The 18939-nt window shown below is 41.7% G+C and overlaps 1 protein-coding gene and 1 non-coding gene across 7 annotated transcripts in view; one reads left to right on the top strand and one right to left on the bottom strand.

Moving 5' to 3' along the window:
- Positions 1-7070: 7070 nt before the first annotated feature.
- Positions 7071-7145, top strand: Trnaa-agc (transfer RNA alanine (anticodon AGC)). The gene has a single exon. It is a non-coding gene; the product is annotated as a tRNA-Ala (tRNA).
- Positions 7146-12114: 4969 nt separating this feature from the next.
- Positions 12115-18939, bottom strand: part of LOC134205829 (E3 ubiquitin-protein ligase Nedd-4-like) — a 53350-nt gene continuing 46525 nt past the window's right edge. For all 6 annotated transcript variants that reach the window (XM_062681447.1, XM_062681446.1, XM_062681444.1 and 3 more), the window contains 2 exons: positions 13266-14257; positions 12115-13169 (listed from right to left, as the gene is read on the bottom strand). In XM_062681447.1, coding sequence (XP_062537431.1) covers positions 13067-13169; positions 13266-14257 — 1095 coding nt within the window. In that variant the 3' untranslated portion in view covers positions 12115-13066. The remainder of the gene's footprint in view (positions 13170-13265; positions 14258-18939) is intronic.

Here is an 18939-nt window from a genome sequence, read left to right on the forward strand (position 1 = left end):
AAAAACATTCAAAGACACTGACGATCATGTCATGATTCAAAATCAGAACAAAAATATCCCGGGACTTTGAAGAGTATAAATTACGGTGGAAAACTCAAATATCTCGGGCCATACTACAAATCATGCTGGAATTGTATCAAAAATAAAAATAATGCAGTATGTACAGCAAAATTTAGTACATTCAAGTAAATCTACACCACGCAAAGGAAGCGACAGCTGTACTTTGCAAGAGCTGTTTTTGCTTAGACCAAACTGGATATCGCGTTAATTTAGGAACCATGGACGCAAAATAGTAGGATCTTGGGTATTCCTTCGAATATTTCTAAAATAATATATAAAACAGGACAGCAACCTCCCACAGCTACAATTTTGGCGAATGAAAAGCAATTTTTTGTGTAAAACTGTGTGTATTGAACGAGATTTTATTGCGGTTATGTTGGAGATGCCGACAATTCCTGGAAAAACGAAAATATTTGTTGCCTCGGCATACTTCCCGGGAGATGCTGCCTCCACCAGAAGTAACTGCTTTTGTCTCATGTTATATCATAACGGCATTCGCTAATTGAGGTGAGGTCGTACCCCAATTAGCGAACAATCATTGTAATAGAAGTTAATTCTTCAAATATTTTTCAAACAACATACATTTCTACACACACTTAAAATTCGAAATATTACGATTACCGAGAAATCAGGCTGAGATCTTAGCAGATATTTTGACGAATCGCGGTTAAAAGTTTACCAATATTTCGGTAAACATTTTTCAAGAAGTACATTGACACGATTGTTGATAATAAACGTATTCCCTGGAGATAAATATCAAACAATTTTACAGTTCAATTTTGCCAAAGCCTAACTTATTTTGAAGAATGAATGTATTCTTATTGCAGAGCATATTATTTTTATCAGTCGTTCAACTTTTTTAAACGATAATCTGCGAAAAAAATACACATCTGCTGTTTTAACCCATAATCCGAGAATATCATTTTTGCCGTTGCTTTACAACATCTATAAAGTGAAATACTGAGCACGATGAAAAGCTTTCCCGGCACGTAATGCTTATCAATGGGCCATTTGGTGCCACTTGTCTTGTATGTTCTTTCGCGGGCCGCAGGAAAAGGTTTCGAGGGCCGCATTTGGGGATCACTGGTCTACCGAATCAACCAAGTCTTTCCTGATGTCCCCAGCCGCGGTAACAACCCATTTATGTTTTCCGAGTAGTTGTCTTTTGCTCGCGTCTCAAATGTAGACATATGAGTTGTTCTGAGATCTCCATATTGCCGTGGAGTTTGAATCAAATGGTCTGCCGAATCAACCAACGCTTCCATGATCTCTCCAGCCGCGGTATCAACCCAATTATGTCCTCCGAGTATTAGTCTTTCACTTGCGTCTCAAATCCTGACATATAGGATGTTGTAGGATTTCCAAATTGATGATCTCTATGATGTCCCAAGCCGCGGTATCAACCCAAATTTGTCCTTCGAGTATTTTTCTTTCACTTTCATCTCAAATTCAGGCATATGAGGTGTTTTAAGATCTTCAAGTTGTTTTTAAGTTTTAATTAAATGGTCTACCGAATCAACAATGACTTTCATGGTGTCCCCAACAGTGGTAACAACGTGCAATAATCGCCTTTGACGTCCTCACGTCTGTGGAGTGGACGTCCCTAACTAGCTCACCTTGTAGTTCTCTCAGGGTCGACTAACTTCCTGCTTAAGGGGCACACGCAACCTCCCAGGTAGACGAAACAACGAAGAATAGCTTCAGAAATAGCACAGGGATAGCTTCCGTAATTGAAAAGACGGACAGGTACATTCTATTTCATTTTGTTTTTATTTAAAGTTAAATCGTGGGTTAGAGTTAAATGTTAGTGACGTTGCGGTTGATCGGTGTAGGTGGGGCCCATGGGTGGCATGCTACAGGTAGGGTAGGTGGGTGTTCAACATATTTCCGGAGTGGGAGAAGGGGGTGGTCACTACCGGAGTCTTAGCGAGGGTTCTGTGGCAGAAACGGGACAATGCTAAAGCGTTCGTTCGGTATCGTCGGAGTTCTTGGAGCTGGACCCTTTGCGGTGCTGGATCGATGCTCATGGAGGACCGGAGAAGCTTTTCGTTCATAAGGTCATGGAGCGAAGAAACTGGTACCAGTGGCGTAGCCAGAAAATTGGTCTGGGAGGGGTTTTCAGAACATTTTTTTTTTGAAAAAAAAAATTTCTTCCAAAAATTTTGTCTTTGGGGGGGGGTTTTATACCCAAAACCACCCCCGTGGCTACGCCACTGACTGGTACTAAGGCCTTTGGGCGGCCTCCGCGTGAGGGTCTTTCCTTCTTCGAGTCGGCGAGAGCTAGCCTAGCCACAGCGCTGAATGGATATTTCGATGGTGACTGATGTTCCGGGCTGGGCGTATCGAGCCTGCTACAACACCCTTCGGTCGATCGGGACGATGACGATGACGAGCGATCCTCGGCGCACGGAGCCGTCTATAGTTGGACGGGCTTGTTCACAGCTGGCGTCGCTTGGCTGAAAACCTCGTGTTGGCTGATGACTGACTTGATATATCTGTGATTATATATATACGGGTATCTATTTCGGATACGAGACAAAGTAACACCGAGATGTTTTAAGCTGCACGCTCAGATATCAACTGACTCTTGTCTTTATTAATATGGTTGGATTCGATTACCAACGGCACTCAATCACTCACTGTTATTCCAGTGACCACTACAGTTCTCCTTTCTCAAGATAGTTTACACAATTCATTGATCATATTTAAGTTAAAATTCAACAACTATTAACCTAACTATATACAAACTTATTCGACTGAATGAAATTCAATTTAGTAATAATAATATTCGATATCGTTCTTTTTACGTTTTGAACGAAGAGATCTTCTTAAACTTAATTCATTTTGCACACCAAAAGCTTCATTTTGGTAATATTTTCTTTTTCGCGGCCGTCTATATTCAGAATCCGATGACTGCTGGAAACGACCGTGTGCTTCAGTATTTACATCTGTTGAGGCTGGTAATTCCAAGGCATGTTCTGCAGGTTGTATTTGAGCTCCACAGAATCCTGCAGTTGAATCATCAGTTTTTGAAAGATTTCTAGAAGGCACATTAATGCCTGATCTTGAAGTGCATAGCAAACTATTGCCAGAGGCCGTTGAGCATGGAAAACTATCACCAGAGGCTGTAGAGCATGACAAACCTTTGCCAGAGGCGGTTGAGCATGGCAAACTATTGCCAGAGGCTGTAGAGCATGACAAACCTTTGCCAGAGGCTGTTGAGCATGGCAAACCATCGCCAGAGGCTATTGGACATGGCAAACTACTGCCAACATGATTATCAAACAAATTAGAATCGGAAATAAAGCCATAAAATTCATCATTCCAATCTGCATTCTCCCTTGATCGCTTTCTGTTATCTGCTTCGGTATTTTTCCAAACCACATTCTTATGCATTCTTCTCCTCAACATTAGTTGTTCGCGATGAGCAGTATACGTACGCCCCCCTAAAGAAACCTGGAAAACATTAGGGGATATTTGCTTGAGGAAAGTAGCATCCAACCATCGTTTGACATCTGTTGGTCTGAAGTTTTTGAAGTAGATTGGATCGCCTGTACGCAACTTAGTCAGCTCATCCTTTTCGTTCTTCTCTCTCGCTTCTTCTCTCTTATCAAAACAAGGTTTTATCTCCTCTTTTGGAATCGTCAGATGCTTTTTAAAACTACTTTTTGGGTTCACAAGGTCAAGTATCGTTTTTGGTTTGAATTTAAACAGTTTTTCAGAGGGGAAACTTGAATCCTCTGAACAAGTGTTGCGATAATTGAACAAAAAACAAGATATTTGATCTTCAATGTCCAGCTGTCTCATTTGTGGATCAAGCAAAAACTTTTTCAAAACCTCCTTCACTACCCTAACCATTCTCTCAGCTTGCCCATTACTAGAAGGGTGATATGGTGGACTTTTCATAACATTGATGCCCTGTTTTTCCCAGAAATCTATGAGGTATCTTGAATTAAACGGAGGACCACCGTCGGTCACAATGACATCAGGCAATCCAAACCTCGAAAACAAGTTTATAAATTTGGTTTTTACTTTTTTTGCATCAGTTCCGTTTCTCATTAAATCAACCTCAAGCCATTTTGAATAACTATCGACCACGAGAAGGAAAATTTTCTGTTCAAAGTAGAAGAAATCAGCATGTATTCTACTAAAAGGTCGATTTGTAGGAATCCAACTTGTGTTCAATGGTTTCTTTGGTACTACGGCCATCTGGTTACAAACATTACAGCTCCTGACGAAACATTCAATGTCACTGTTAATACCATACCAATAAACCGTTCTACGGGCAAGCTGTTTAATTTTGTGAATGCCAGAATGATTTCTGTGGAGCAATTTCAATACGGTACTGTGTAAAACAGTGGGTATTACAACACGGTCTTGGTATAGCAAACATCCATTCAACAATTCAAGTTCCTGGTGGTGCGAGTAAACATCTTGAAAACTTTTTCCAACCTCTTAGGCCAACCATTATGCATAAAAGTCAAAACCTTTTGAAGAAAGTCGTCTCTTTTGGTCTCAATTGCAATTTTCATCCAGTCCAGCGGTAACTCGGCAGTGATATTTATGTTCTTGATATAATCACGTGATAGTTCTTTGGGGATTTCTTGGGGCAATGGGAAACGAGAGCAGAAATCTGCGTTTCCCATTTGAGCAGATGGCCGATACATAATATCAAAGTCATAAATTGATAATTCCATTATGTATCTCTGTAGACGGGTAACAAAATTGAGTTTTTCCTTCCTTTCCAAAAATGCCAATCAACGGTTTGTGGTCTGTATAAACGGTAAACTTTTTTCCATACAAATATTTATGGAACTTTTTTATTGTACTTACAACGGCCAATGCTTCAAGATGTAAAATTGGATAAGATTTCTGTGCATCATTCAACGAGAAGGAAGTGAAACATATTGGTCGCTCTTCTTTATCGATAACATGTGCAATGACTCCGCCTAACCCATAACAACAAGCATCCGAAACAACCACGATTGGTTTATTGGGATCATAATATTCCAAAAATTTTGAATTCAATAACAATTTCTTGCACATTTCAAAGGTTTTTTCACATTCTTTGCTCCAAACAAACTTGGTGTCTTTTCTCAGCAAACTGTACAACGTGCCTAGATGTGAGGATAAATTGGGAATGAAACGACTGTAGTAATTTACCAAACCTAAAAATGCCTTTAATTCTGTGACTGTTTTCGGAGCAATAGCCCTACGAATTGTCTCAATTTTCTCAGGGCATGGTAACAGGCCATTGTCGGTTAAAACATGTCCTAAGTAAGGCAAACTAGAAACAAAAAACTTGCACTTTTTTAAATGTACTTTGATATTGAATTTAGACAACCTTTCTAAGACCAAATAAAGCTTCCTTTTGCAGTCATCAAAATTCTCACCTGCAATCAGCACGTCATCAAGATAGCAATAAACTCCTTCTAAACCATCCAAAACTTGGTCCATTACCTTTTGGAAAATTGCCGCACTACTAGATGCTCCCTGTGGTAGGCGATTGTAAGAGTACAAACCTTTTATGGTGTTGATTACCATTATTTTTCTGGAATTTTTAGAAAGGCGTAGCTGAGTGTAAGCTCCAGCAAGATCGAGAGCACAAAAAATTTTAGAACCCGACAACGAAGCAAACAAATCCTGAACCAAAGGAATAGGATAAGTATTCGGTATAATTGCTTTATTAATGGAGACCTTGCAATCAATCACCATCCGAATACCTTGATCCTTCTTTGCAACAATGATTACAGGAGAAGCCCATTCGCTGACATCAACAGGGGTAATAATACCATTCCGTTCTAAAGATTCAATATGTTCGACAACTTTATCTTTCAAACGATATGGAACCTCATATGCTCGCTTGAAAACTGGTTTATCCTCTTTTAAAATCAAATCTGCTTCAAAATATTTTATGGGAGTCGAGAAATCGTTATCAAACACATTTTGGAACTTACTTTTGATGTCTTCTTCGATGTTATCCTCTTTGGTTGCTGTTATGTAATTCACAGATACAGGGCGAAACGCATTCCTCCATGCCGAAAAAAATACATCCAACCAGTCACGTCCGAATAATGGTGTGAAGATTTTCTTACTCTGTAGGACAACCATATGGACTACCTTACATTGACCATTGGCGATCACTGTCACTTTAAATTGGCCGACGACGACTAGATGTGCACCATCTACCACAGCTAACTTCATCGAACAGTTGGATAGCGGGTTGTTTCCGAATTTTTTTTCATAAGTTTGCTTACAAACAACGGAGACAGCAGACCCGCTGTCTATTTCCATCTGTAGTGTTTCGCCTTCTACAACTGCATCAATCAAGCAAGGTGCACTGGATCGCTGGCTGGCAGAAACCATGAGAACGTCCATCTCATCTTCAGACTCGGACGATAATGTTGCTCTTCTCATCCGGTCAGATAAATCTAATTTCTTTGTTCTGGAACCTCATATGTGCATTTGTACGTTATGTGAACGATATTGATTTGAAAAATGTATTGGAGGTAACCACTTTCCCTTCGATGGGACTCGAACCCATGACCCTACAGTACGCTAGACTGGTGCTTTAACCAACTAAGCTACGAAGGACCTCCGTCATTTTTCAAATCAATATCTTCCACATAACGTACATATTCACATATGAGTTTCCATAACATTGTAAATTAACGTCCAAGTCGGGTGGTTTAATCCCCGGAAATAGGCAATTACCTTTGATTGAACTGAACTTGAGTTGCGTGCTCTTGCCTACGCAATGCGGTCGGGTCTGAGCTTGACGACCGACTGGCAAATGCTTACACAACCTCACTTGATCAGTACCGTTGCTGATGAAGAATGTGTATAGCCGCCAGACATTCTAAATACTCACGCTCCTCTAATGTGGACGTGTACAATACACATGTGGAAGTATTGGCTTGAGAAATGGATTGCGAGTGATTTGACTATGCGTCCAATTTGGGAATCTCGAGCTCGTTCAGTAGCCGCTAGGTTGCGAAGGCCGACGGAGGTCCTTCGTAGCTTAGTTGGTTAAAGCACCAGTCTAGCGTACTGTAGGGTCATGGGTTCGAGTCCCATCGAAGGAAAGTGGTTACCTCCAATACATTTTCAAATCAAAATCTTCCACATAACGTACATATTCACATATGAGTTTCCATAACATTGTAAATTAACGTCCAAGTCGGGTGGTTTAATCCCCGGAAATAGGCAATTACCTTTGATTGAACTGATTTCTTTGTTTCAACTACTACTGACTTAACAGACGGTTTTTGATGTTTCAAATCGTAGCAATATTTCCGCGTATGGCCCTTCCTGCGACAATAAGTGCAGTAATACGTCCTGTACACCCGTTTTCTGGAATCTGATCGACTTCTACTACGCTCATGACTATTGTTCAAACGATTACGAAGGTCACGACTGCGACCTCTAGATCCAATAGGTGTCGGGGAAACGTCACGACGAAATCCTACTTTTTTCCTATCAAACCTATCGATATTACCTATCCTACTTGTTTCTGGTTCATGCATAAGACTAGCCCTTTCCATAGCTTCTTCGCGATTAACGATAATTCTTTCGGCCTTAGCAAGAGTTAAATCATCTTCGTCTAAGAGCCGCTCTTGCAACTGTTTGCTTGAAATGCCACACAACAACTTGTCACGAACAGCCGTCTCTTTGAATGTACCAAACTTACAGTACTCTGCAAGTTGTTTTACTGCTAGAATAAAGTCAACTGCTCTCTCACCAGGCTTTTGTATCCTTGCATAAAACTTAATACGTTGAACTAAGTCACTATCACTTCTATCAAAACGTTTACGCAGCGCCTCCGTCAAATCTTTGTAATCAATGTCCTTCAAATCCCTACCAGGATACAACAACCTAAGCTCACTGTAAACTGCAGTACCACATGACGCGAGAAACGTAGTCTTTCTTTCGGCAGGTTCTACTTTTTGATGCAAATAAATCCATTCCAGTTGATCCAGGTATTGCGAGAAAGTTATACTTCCATCTGGATGGAATGGTTCAATAGTACTCATTACAGGCATGGCCACTTTATTAGAGATTAAAAAAAACAAACAAAAAAAACTGATTTAGCAACTTCAACTTGTCATAAAACGCAGACAAAAACTTTTGAAATATATTTGAGAGTAAAAAAATACACACACAGTAAAAGCTTGAATTACAACTTAGTCTCACAATATTTTGTTTTTAGTGTTTGGTTAATAAGACGTACCGTTTAGTGCAATCTGACGGATAATCCTTGAAAATTGTTATCGTCGGTATCAAACTCACTTATGTCCTCCGAGTATTTGTCTTTCGCTTGCGTCTCAAATGGAGGCATATGAGATGTTCTAAGATCTCCAAACTGCCCTAGAGTTTGAATCAAAATGTCTACTGAACTGCCGTAATCTGAAAAAAGTGACGTATACGCCATTTTCCAAAAATAGTGTTAACGAGTACTACTCATCGAGCTCTTTAAGGTGATTATAGAATGAAGCCAGAAATCAGCCATTTTGTAAACCACGTGCTTTTCCAATATTTTTTCAAGAGCACGAGATACGCGTATGAGGTTGAAATAATGGTATATATTTTGCTTAGTTATGCTGAACAATCATAATTTGAGTTTCGGCACTGTACGAAAACTATTATGCCAGATTTGGAGTTATGGAAATGTATGTAGATAAACGTGTGGTGAATTTGAAATTCATTACGGGCTTCATTCTATAATCACCTTAACAGAAAAATGGAAAAAATGCATGTTGTAAAATGGCTGTTACGTCACTTTTCCAGATTACGGCAGTGAATCAATCAAGGCTTCCATGATTTCCAATGCCGTGGTATCAAGTTAATTATGTATTCAGAGTATTTGTCTTTCACTTGCGTTTGATTCAAATGGTGTACCAAATCAACCAAGGATTCTATGATGTCCCCAGAACTACGTACACACTTAAATCATTTCACAGATTTCGGTGAATTTTGCTTCAATTCACCGAAATCTCAGCAGCACATTTGTTCGGTAATTATTTCACCGATTTTCTGTGGTATTTTCCTTTGTTCAACAGTCATAACTACCAAAAAATCTGTAAAATTTTTACCGAACAGTTCTGCTGTTGAGATTTCAGTGAAATTTCACAGTAATCTGCGATTTATATTAAGTGTGTGGCTATTCGAAATGGATTGTATTTGCCATCATAGTTTGTGTTTCTTTATTAACATTAAGTAAACTGCTCAGAGGTCAACTGAATCAAAAATCACTTTGAGTGCCCAAACGTGTAAAAGGAATTGACACGACTCATCGGCCGCATCGCCGCTGAAGCCACTCGACTGACTTTCAGTGGAGGACATCACAACCCTAGAAGATACCATCCTCAAAAAATATGAACCAAACGACCAAACGGATCAAACAATTTGGCAGACGTTTTCTCACGGTTAGCTGTCTCGAAAACAACAGAGTTCAACGTTTCGGATGAGATCTGCATCTATCAACTGGCACTGGCCAGCGTCCTGCATGCTGTTACTGTTCAGAAGTTGCCGATGAAACATCGAACGATGGAATTTTACAAAAAGTGATCGAAAGTTTGCAAACTGGTAGATGGAGAGAGCAGGTAAAATACTTCAAAGCTTTTGATTCAGAACTGTGTGTCGTCCAGAATCTGCTGTTGAGGGGTGATAGACTGGTTATTCCTGAAACTTTGAGACATCGAACACTAGAAGTCGCTCATGAATCACATCCAGGGATGGTGGCGATGAAAAGGAGACTGCGGCAAAAAGTCAGGTGGCCACATCTAGACAAGCAAGTAGAGGATTTTGTGAAAAGGTGCAAATTATGTACTTTAGTTTTCGCCCCAAACCACCAAGATGCCTAAAAAAGCATGGGCTGACTTGGCCATTGATTTTGTTGAGCCACTTCCATCGGGGCATAATCTCCTTGTTACAGAGATAATTATCATGAAACAAATCACAACAAGCGTGACGATAAAGGCATTGCATGGAACATTCTGTCGATTTGGAATGCCGTAGACTGTTAAAACGGACAATGGTCCTCAGTTCATAAGTAGCGAGCTCCAGGATTTCTGTAAGCAAAACGGCATTGAGCATAGGAGAACAACGCCATACTGGCCCCAAGCCAATGGAGAGGTCGAGAGGATAAATCGATCAATTGGTAAACGCCTGGAAATATATCAAGAGACTGCTGGTTCTGACTGGCAGTGGGACCTCCGCTCCTTCGTTTTAATGCATAACTCTACACCACACTCAACGACAGGAGTAGCTCCATCGTCCCTTATGTTTGGAAGAAAGCTAAAGGATGAGCTTCCCGGGCTCATGTTCAAGGGTACTACGATATTGGAAGAGATTCAGGATCGTGATCATATTAGGAAGATGAAAGAAGCGGTGTATGCGGATAAACGACGAATGGCCACGGTGTGTGACTTATCTATCGATGATTCTGTTTTTTTAAAAAGGATCCAAACAGATAATAAACTCTCGACGGCATTTGATCCGGAGGAGTATAGGATAACTCACCGTAATGCTTCAGATTGCACTCTACAAGCAACAGAAACAGGAAGGATTATACACATGAATGTATCACACGTGAAGAAACTATTTCCGACGATTACCGATAGCTTAGAAAAGCCAAACGAACATCAACTAGAAATGGAAGCAACCAGCACGGGTTTTAAGGTAACCGAAACGAGCAGTAATAAAACTAACGCATCGAATAAAAGGACAAACCTCGCGTTTAGTTTCATAGGGGCGTAGCTGTTTTGGTCGATTTCTCTTAATCGATTTTATATTTTGTTAATAACTCAATTGTTTCAAAAGCTACAACCGTGATTATTGATTCTGGTGCAAGATACAATCATCCTTTATCACCCCAAACCATTAAATCATCGACAAACTAACGTAATTCGGTACAATAATAAAAAGAAAACATCGATGAAGAGAAACCGATCAATATAGTTACGCCCCTATGAAACTAAGCGCGAGAGATGATGTGAAAACTCGGCCCCGTGGAGAGAATCAAAGCAACCAGCATATTTGAAATATTTTGATGTACATAACACTGATTTTTAAAGAAGGGATGGAATGTAGTATCTGGCACATGATTTATATAAACCTTGGGATACTGACCTTTATTTATAATACTTTTACATGTTTACCATTTACCTGTTAGAATTAGAATAACTTTGATACGGAATGGAAATACACTCAGTTGAACTTTGACTACTCCACAACGCGTGCGTGTTTTTTATTAGAGCTTCGAAACCTATCTCTCTTTTGTGATTTTACACAGCCAATCTAAAACGCTGGGCATATTTGACCCGTCCGTCCTAAAAGGGTTAAGATGTTGAGTGATTGAGTAAAATATTGCTCATGCCGAAGCCATTGCTGTGAATCAAATGAGTGTATTTGAATTGAAAATTCGGATTTTGGGTCGTTGACTTACCTGTTTTCTCAAATTTCTTCTTCAGAACCGAGTATCGTTGATGATTCTTTTCCCAGGTCTCATTGGTGATCCATTTTTTGTTCTGGGTACGCAGTATGCCTAGACTATCCCCGTTGGTGGCAATAAAGGCATTCTTAATGGCGCTCCAATGTCCTTTCATGCTGCTATCTTCCGGAAAATCTGCAACACGAATCTCCAGTTTTTCAACGAAAGACCTAACTACTTCTTCCAGACAGCGTGTGTTGAATCGTCTGCCGACAAATCCGCCGTTGAAGAGATGATAAACAGACGCACTACGTTTTATTCTGTATATCAAGAAAGCTCCGTATTCATTTCGTGGTGAAGCAAATGTCTTTTAGTAAAACCATCACGGAAGACCCACGTGAAGGAGTAAAACAACTCCACGGCAACACGGCTTCCACAGCAACTCCTCTCCGAATCTCCTCGTGATGCAAGCCAGAGTACGAGCTACCTTGGGGAAGATTGTATAACCAATCCCGAAAATCCAGATTCTAAAGTTTTGTAAATGTCCGATTTGACGTGGAACCGCTCTATTCTGATTTCAAGGACAACTGTGATATCTCGCTTCAGGAGCAAAATTCATCCCATCAGCGTAATATTTTATAATTTTACTCTGTCATAAGAATTTAAAATACTTTGAAAATATTTAGCTACGTATAGTATTTCTTTGATTCCATATAAATTATCCCACTAAACGTAATCTCGTCCCCGCTTCCTGCCATCAATTATGCCCTTTTCAGAGGCTACATGCTCGATGAACAATTGCTTCGCCCGCCATATCACTTCGTGTCGGTACCATACTGTCAAACCTCCTTCTTCTCCAGAGCGATCCCTCTCTGATAAAAGTTCTAACAGTTTAAGTAACAACGTTTTGTTTAGATTTAATGTCACGACTATTTATAATAGGAGTTAGAAAAATCTAGATCTCATGACAATGGTATAAAGGTAGATCGAACAAGTCTCGTTTCTGTCAATTTGTTCAGGAGGGCAAACGATCAAAATATCAACATATAAAACAACTTTTTTGATTTAGGTTTACAAAAGTTATTAACATCACGGGTACACAAGTCGGCAAAATTTTGGCGTCACCTAACAATTTAAATGTTCTTCTAATACGATCAAACAGTGCAAGTGCGTTCATTGCTAAGGCAAAATAGTTTTCCTAAATTTGATTCGATAATGATGAGTTTTAACTAACACGAAACAACGGCCAACAAAATGAGCTAACTTCGCTCACAGAGGCGGTTTTATAAGCGTGATAAATTGGGATTGGTTTTGGCAGCCGCAGGAGCTAAACTCTGTCTGTTTTTCCTCTATAATGCGCATGCTTCTGGGTGTTAACGTAGATTGTCATGTGTTGGTAAAACTGTTCAGGCAGCGGAGTTCGAGAAGGTGATGGACGAATCTCTGCTACATGTGGGGGCTACCGTTGGGTAAGCGATAATGGGAAGGTTTAAGCTGAGGCTGCATATCCCAAGGAATGTTGGCTCTTCCAGTGGGTCGTCAATTTCAGAATATTTACAAGGCGATTCGAAGGATTTAATCAACGCCCGCGAATCCTTGACTGCCTTCGATGGCTTTGATCAGTCGATCTTTCAGCGCCAAATAGCTTTCATAGGGGGGTAGATCCAGTCGGTTGAAACTGAAATTATGGAAATAGATTGTTTTATTTTCTCAGGCATTTTTTTTTTAAATTATTTGATGAAAAAAAAACAATTTGTACAATTACCATACTCACCAGGTATGCGCTCGTGGATAGTTCTCCGGTGTGCCCCACTTCTCTATCGTGAACATTTGCGGACCATTCGATCCATACAGCTCTTTGAATCCGTTCATTGGTACTCGGCTGGTTCCCGTTACAAACTGCAGCAACCGGGATCGCATCTCGTTCGAAAACGACAGCACCGCCTTCCAGAACCACTGGATGATGACGTGGTTGGCGTAGTAATCACCCTTGTAGAGAGTATTCCGTTTCCAGTCCTTGACGTCGATGCTTTGAATGCCGCACATCAGCAGCTCCAGTTCGTTCTCGTCGAAAATCTTCAGCAGATTCAGGGGAACGATCTGACCAAATCCATCCAGAAAAGCTGACATCTGATCCTTAACTCGCGCCACGAACCTCCACTCAATGACCAGCTTGATGTACTCGTCCTTATTTTCATTCGTGACTTCAATATCTGCTCCGTTAAGCTTCAGCTCCCGTTGACTCGTGTATCCAAATGTTTCCTCATCTACGCAGAACGTCAGCATCAACTCGCTCGGGTCGTTCTCTTTGATCCACAGTAGGGAGTTGTAATACTCCATATCCACCGATTCCATATCCTTGAGATCGATCGGTTTCTGCAGCATCATCTTGTAGAACGGCCGGATGAAGAACGCATCCAGGAGTTTGCCATGGTACACCGCCATCCCCGCGACCCTTCCGATGAATTTGAAATAGTGCAGGTGATCTTCGTTGCACAGCCCACTGAACGGGTTGATCTGCAGGGTGTAATTATCCATGGCGGAGTACTCGAACAGACCATAGTACGGGTTGAACATCTCTTTGGACAGCAGATAGAACCACTCGCGGGCCAAACCACCATAGTCGAGGCCAGCTTCGCCCTCGAACTCGATCCACAGCTTAGTCTTCAGCAGTTCCGTTTTGGTGATGGAATTGATGATGCGGTACGAGTCCTCCAGAATCGAAGCCCGGCGAACCTTAATTTCGATCTTGTTCGGTACGTTGGCCTGCAATGGAGAGCAAATGATGAGTGATAAGGAAGATCAGTTTTTGTTCCCTTGCAAGGTATAAACAATTTCTATTATTGTGGGTGCCTTGCGCGTTTTCATGGACTGATTTTGGTTATATTGAAAAGTCACAACCTAAAGTTCTAACGATGACCTTTACAGACTAATATCAAAGCATTAGCATAGCATAGGCATGACATGGCATTGTTATAGACAGGATTCTAAAAATAACCTGAACAGGATTGCGACAAAATCGTGAACAGATCAACAATCTGCTTAAGATTCCGTCAAAATCCTGAAAAGGATAACGACAGAATCCCGAATAGGATTCCGACAGAATCCTGAACAGAATTTCGACAGAATACTGAACATGATTTCTACATCAAACATCTTTCTTTACAGATTATTATCAAAGCATTAGCATAGCATAGGCATGACATGGCATTGTTATGGACAGGATTCTAAAAATAGCGACCGAATCTTGAAGAGGACTCCAACACAATCCTGAACAGGATTCCGACAGAATCCTGAACAGGATGTCGACATCTAACGTCTTCCGGAATCTTGAACAGCATTGCGACAGAATTCTGAACAGGATTCCGACAGAATTCTCCTGAACAGGACCCTGACAGAATCCTGAACAGGAATCCGACAGAAACCTAAACAGGATTCCGACAGAAACCTGAACAGGATTCAGACAAAATCCTGAACAGGATCCTAACAGAATCCTGAACGGGAATCCGACAGACTCTTGAACAGGAGTCCGACAGAATCCTGAACAGGATTGCGTCAGAATCCTGAACAGGATTCCGATAGAATCAAGAACAGGAGTCAGACAGAATCCTGAACAGGATCCTGACAGAATCCTGAACAGGATTATGGCAGAATCCTCCTGAACAGGACCCCGACAGAACCCTGAACAGGAACCCGACAGAAGCCTGAACAGGATCCTGACAGAATCCTGAACAGGAATCCGACAGAATCCTGAACAGGATTCCGACAGAATCCTGAACAGGATTCCGACAGAATCCAGAACAGGATTCAGACAGAATCCTGAACAGGATTCTGGCAGATTCCTCCTGAAGAGGACACCGGCAGTATCCTTGTAAGCACTGGCAACACGGACGGTCACATGGCTATGTGTGCAATAGATGGTGGCGATCAGGATCACCCTTCGATCGCACGGTCGTAGGTCGATGTATATGTAGCTACAATGTGTCAGATGAGATGATTGGCAAAATTGAAAAATTGTTATCGCTATTAGGTATACGTTTCCAGATTATAATTAAGAAAGTTTCCAGAACTCCAGTTGGATATAAATTAATAAGTAATTGTGAGTATCAACTCAATGAATTTGATAGTGCCTAGAACTTATAAAATATAATTGATTCTTATAGCTAGTAGTACGGATAAAGTTATTAGTACGGATTGGTGGTAATTAGCTCATCTATAGCCTAAAAGGTAAACAAGGTCAAGTGAATTTTATAGATTTGATAGCAAAGAATTCTATATACTAGGCTCGTCAAGTGGATTTAATTGCACACTATTGAGGAAAGGGGGGTTCATACTGTATGTCACCGAAACTGTGAGTAAATGAATAAGAACACTCAATGAACTGTATGTAACTTAACCAGAGTTTATTCGTAGCTTAAAAGCAACAACATTGCGTAATACATTTGTTCGCTGAAGAGACGTTGACGAGTTTTACTACCCCATCGGCCACAAATCTTTTAAGAGTTTCGCAAGAAGTCGATCGAGACGTATAGTATACAATGGCAACAGCATCCGGGGATCCAACTTTCAACCAGCAGAGCTGCGTTGGCTGCAGTGAGGCCACTTACAACGATGGTACATCGATGGAATGCCACCGATGCCTTCGTTGGTACCACGGTGCTTGTGCAGGTAATAGTGATGTGGTCACGGATGGCAATTGGAATTGTCCAGCGTGCGTTTTTCCTTCTGAATACGTTCTTCTCGGCAGGAGCTGGAGCGCCGCCGAGAAGAACGTATTCAGAAGGAAAGGGAAGGACTAACGCAGCTGTTCATCGAGGACAAATTCGCGTTGCTGATGTCGGAGGCGTTAGATGATGAAGGTGGTAGTGTGCGGAGCAGTAAAACTGGCGAAAACAGTGTGGACAAGGTTCGAAAGTGGATGGAAGCAGGAAATTGTGAGGCTACCGCTGGAGATACGGCGCTAGGAGATTCTATAGTGAGTTTGCCGCAGCCACCAGTGACTAGAAATCAGAACATTCTTTTACATGGAACTCCGCTTAGCTCAATGGGGTCTAAGGTCGTCAGCACCCACACTGCTAGATTGAACACCGGTACAGGCAATAGACCCAAGCTTTATCCCTTACTACCTCCAGAGGGGATCTCTACAGAGAGCGGAGAAGTGAATAATAATATATGTGTACAGAAGTTGCCAACGATAGCAGAAAACTGCCATTATACACTTCCTTCAAAAACACCAGCTCAATTGTCCCAGCCATCATCAGCACCAAACATGAAGACCAATAAGGGAGCTATGCCCATGCCAGTTCCGAGGATGCCTCAGTCATCAGTGCCGATGCCGACAGTTCCAACAGGGGTTGTTATGCAGCAAACGTTTGGTGTGCCATTAGCTCCATGTGCGACTATGCATTCAGTGTCAGCTACAGATTTGACGTTACCTCTACCACCACGACTGAATCCAGTACCAGCAGCAGGTAAAACGTTGTCAACAATGCCAGTTCCAGGATACCCAACGTATCAGTTCATACCACAGCAACCACCATTCTATCCCGTACACGCGATGCCGAAACCACCAGGGCAACCATATCATCCACAAGTGCTGCCGGCTAGTGCAACACGTAACGAGTCACATCTCGGTCAATATCAGCAGCAGATTGCAGCGAGACAGGCAGTGCCAAGAGATCTTCCGAGCTTCACAGGGGACCTTGAACAGTTCAAAAAACACCTCAGCTCCTATAATGATGTCCACCGAATTAGCGTTGTAAAAGTACGGATCAGCCAGTTGTATGCCAGGCGGAATAGTCCACGATGATGCATCGAAAGAAGCAGATGGCAAATCAATCGTTACTTTAGGAAGAACTAAAAACTCTGCTGGAGTGGAAAAGTCGCAGACCAAATGTTTGGTTATTATAGCCAAATTCCTTCAGTAATCAAGTGCCATCAAGCTCTAACGTCACAAAACGAAGTAGATACATGAAATATATCAATCAGAAGTGAGGACATTCTAATTTCAGAGGCCTGGCCTTTATTTATTAGTAGCTATCGCAATTCGACGATGATGTGCGGCTATACTGATGCGGAAAATTTAATGCGTTTGCAAAAATGTTTACGCGGTAATGCCCTAGAGGATGTTAGATGCAACCTGCTTCTTCCATCGTCAGTTCCACAAGTCATGGCTACATTGGAGACGCTGTTTAGCAACCCGGAACGCTTGATCCAGTCGATGCTGAGTAAAGTTAAGAGTACGCCTGCACCAAAGGCAGATCGGCTTGAAACGCTCATAAGTTTTGGCGTTGGGGTGCAAATTCTGGTAGGGCATTTGAAGGCAGCTAATCAGCAAACGCACCTGACGAATCCTTCTTTACTGCACGATTTGGTCGATAAGCTCCCTGCAAATATTCGATTGGACTTAGCGCTTTACAAGCAGCGAATGGTTATAGTAGATTTGGAAACGTTTAGCAACTATATGTCGGCGATAATTTTAGCGGCAAGCGACGTTACGCGTTACAGTGACGTAGAAGTGCCGAGAGCAACTAGGATTGAAAAGCAGAAATCGAAAGAGAAGTCGTATGTCAACATGCATAGCGCCGAAGACGACCGTAAGCAAGTAAAGGGACAAAGAACCGAAAATAGTTCTAGCAAAAATACTGGTACCGTGAAGCCTTGTTTCATTTGCGAGAAGGTTGGGCACAGGGTAAAAGAGTGCTTTAAATTCAAGTCTCTGTCCCTGAACGATCGTTGGAAGGCGATCAAAGACCACCAATAATGCCATAAGTGCCTAGTGCCACATGGTAGATGGCCTTGTCGGACGTCGAAGTCCTGCGATGTCAGCGGTTCTCGCGCCTACTACCATTCGCTTCTCCATCCTGGATCTCCTGAGTCAACTGAAGTCGCTGTTGTGTCCGTTCATCGTCAGGCGAAGCATCCCACCATATTTCGGATCATACCCGTTATACTCTATGGCAAGGTTAAGCAATTCCAAACGTTCGCTTTTCTAGATGAAGGCTCGGATTTGACGCTGATAGACGAGGAGATTGTTGACCAGCTGGGCATCAACGGAGGGAAAAGAGAACTGTGTATGAAGTGGACTTCGAACGTCACTAGAGAAGTGAAGCGTTCCAGAAGAGTTAATATGGAGATAGCTGGTGCAGAGGGAGGACAACGCTTTCCTTTGCTGAACGTGCGCACCGTCGGTCGTCTTGATTTGCCTCATCAATCATTGGACTACAAACTGCTAGCGGAAAGGTTTCCTCATCTGAGAAAACTGCCAATCAAGAGCTACAAGGATGCTACACCGAGGTTGTTAATAGGTCTGAGCAATTTGCAACTGGCCATTCCGTTGAAATGTCGCGAAGGTACCTAGTGGCAATGAACCTGTAGCGAACAAGACAAGGTTAGGGTGGACCGTATTCGGCCACATGGCGGAATCGGAAAGGTTTCATTCATTTCAC

The sequence above is a fragment of the Armigeres subalbatus genome, chromosome 1, assembly GCF_024139115.2.
Source record: "Armigeres subalbatus isolate Guangzhou_Male chromosome 1, GZ_Asu_2, whole genome shotgun sequence".
Lineage (NCBI taxonomy): Eukaryota > Metazoa > Arthropoda > Insecta > Diptera > Culicidae > Armigeres > Armigeres subalbatus.